Source organism: Penaeus monodon, chromosome 20 (assembly GCF_015228065.2).
Source record: "Penaeus monodon isolate SGIC_2016 chromosome 20, NSTDA_Pmon_1, whole genome shotgun sequence".
In the NCBI taxonomy this organism is placed as follows: Eukaryota; Metazoa; Arthropoda; class Malacostraca; order Decapoda; family Penaeidae; genus Penaeus; species Penaeus monodon.
In genome coordinates this window covers 814498-814777 of record NC_051405.1, presented here as the reverse complement: position 1 = coordinate 814777, position 280 = coordinate 814498, and the positions used below count along the sequence as shown (strand labels likewise).

Here is a 280-nt window from a genome sequence, read left to right as displayed (position 1 = left end):
AAAACAATGGACCCTAACCCCGTCAGCTGCGGGACCCACCTGATAGCAGGACTGCATCTCGTACGTGGTGGCGTTGCCGATCTCAAGGTAAGGCTCCTGAATGTGCGCCAGCGTGGCACCGGAATGATGAGAGAGACGGCAGATCTTTTCGCTGGCAGACATGAAGTCGTACGAGTAGCAAGTGAAGTCAGCCCCTTTGCATCTGTGGTGGTTTACATTCATCACTATCTGCGTGATCATCATCAAAGGTCTTAAAGCTAATGCACATGTTTTTTTGTTT

The 280-nt window shown here is 50.0% G+C and overlaps 1 protein-coding gene across 1 annotated transcript in view; it reads right to left on the bottom strand.

Annotated features, from left to right (window-relative positions):
• LOC119585560 overlaps nt 1–280 on the bottom strand; it is a 46697-nt gene that overhangs the window by 8287 nt on the left and 38130 nt on the right. Inside the window, 1 exon segment of the mRNA XM_037934177.1 lies at nt 40–202. Coding sequence (XP_037790105.1) covers nt 40–202 — 163 coding nt within the window.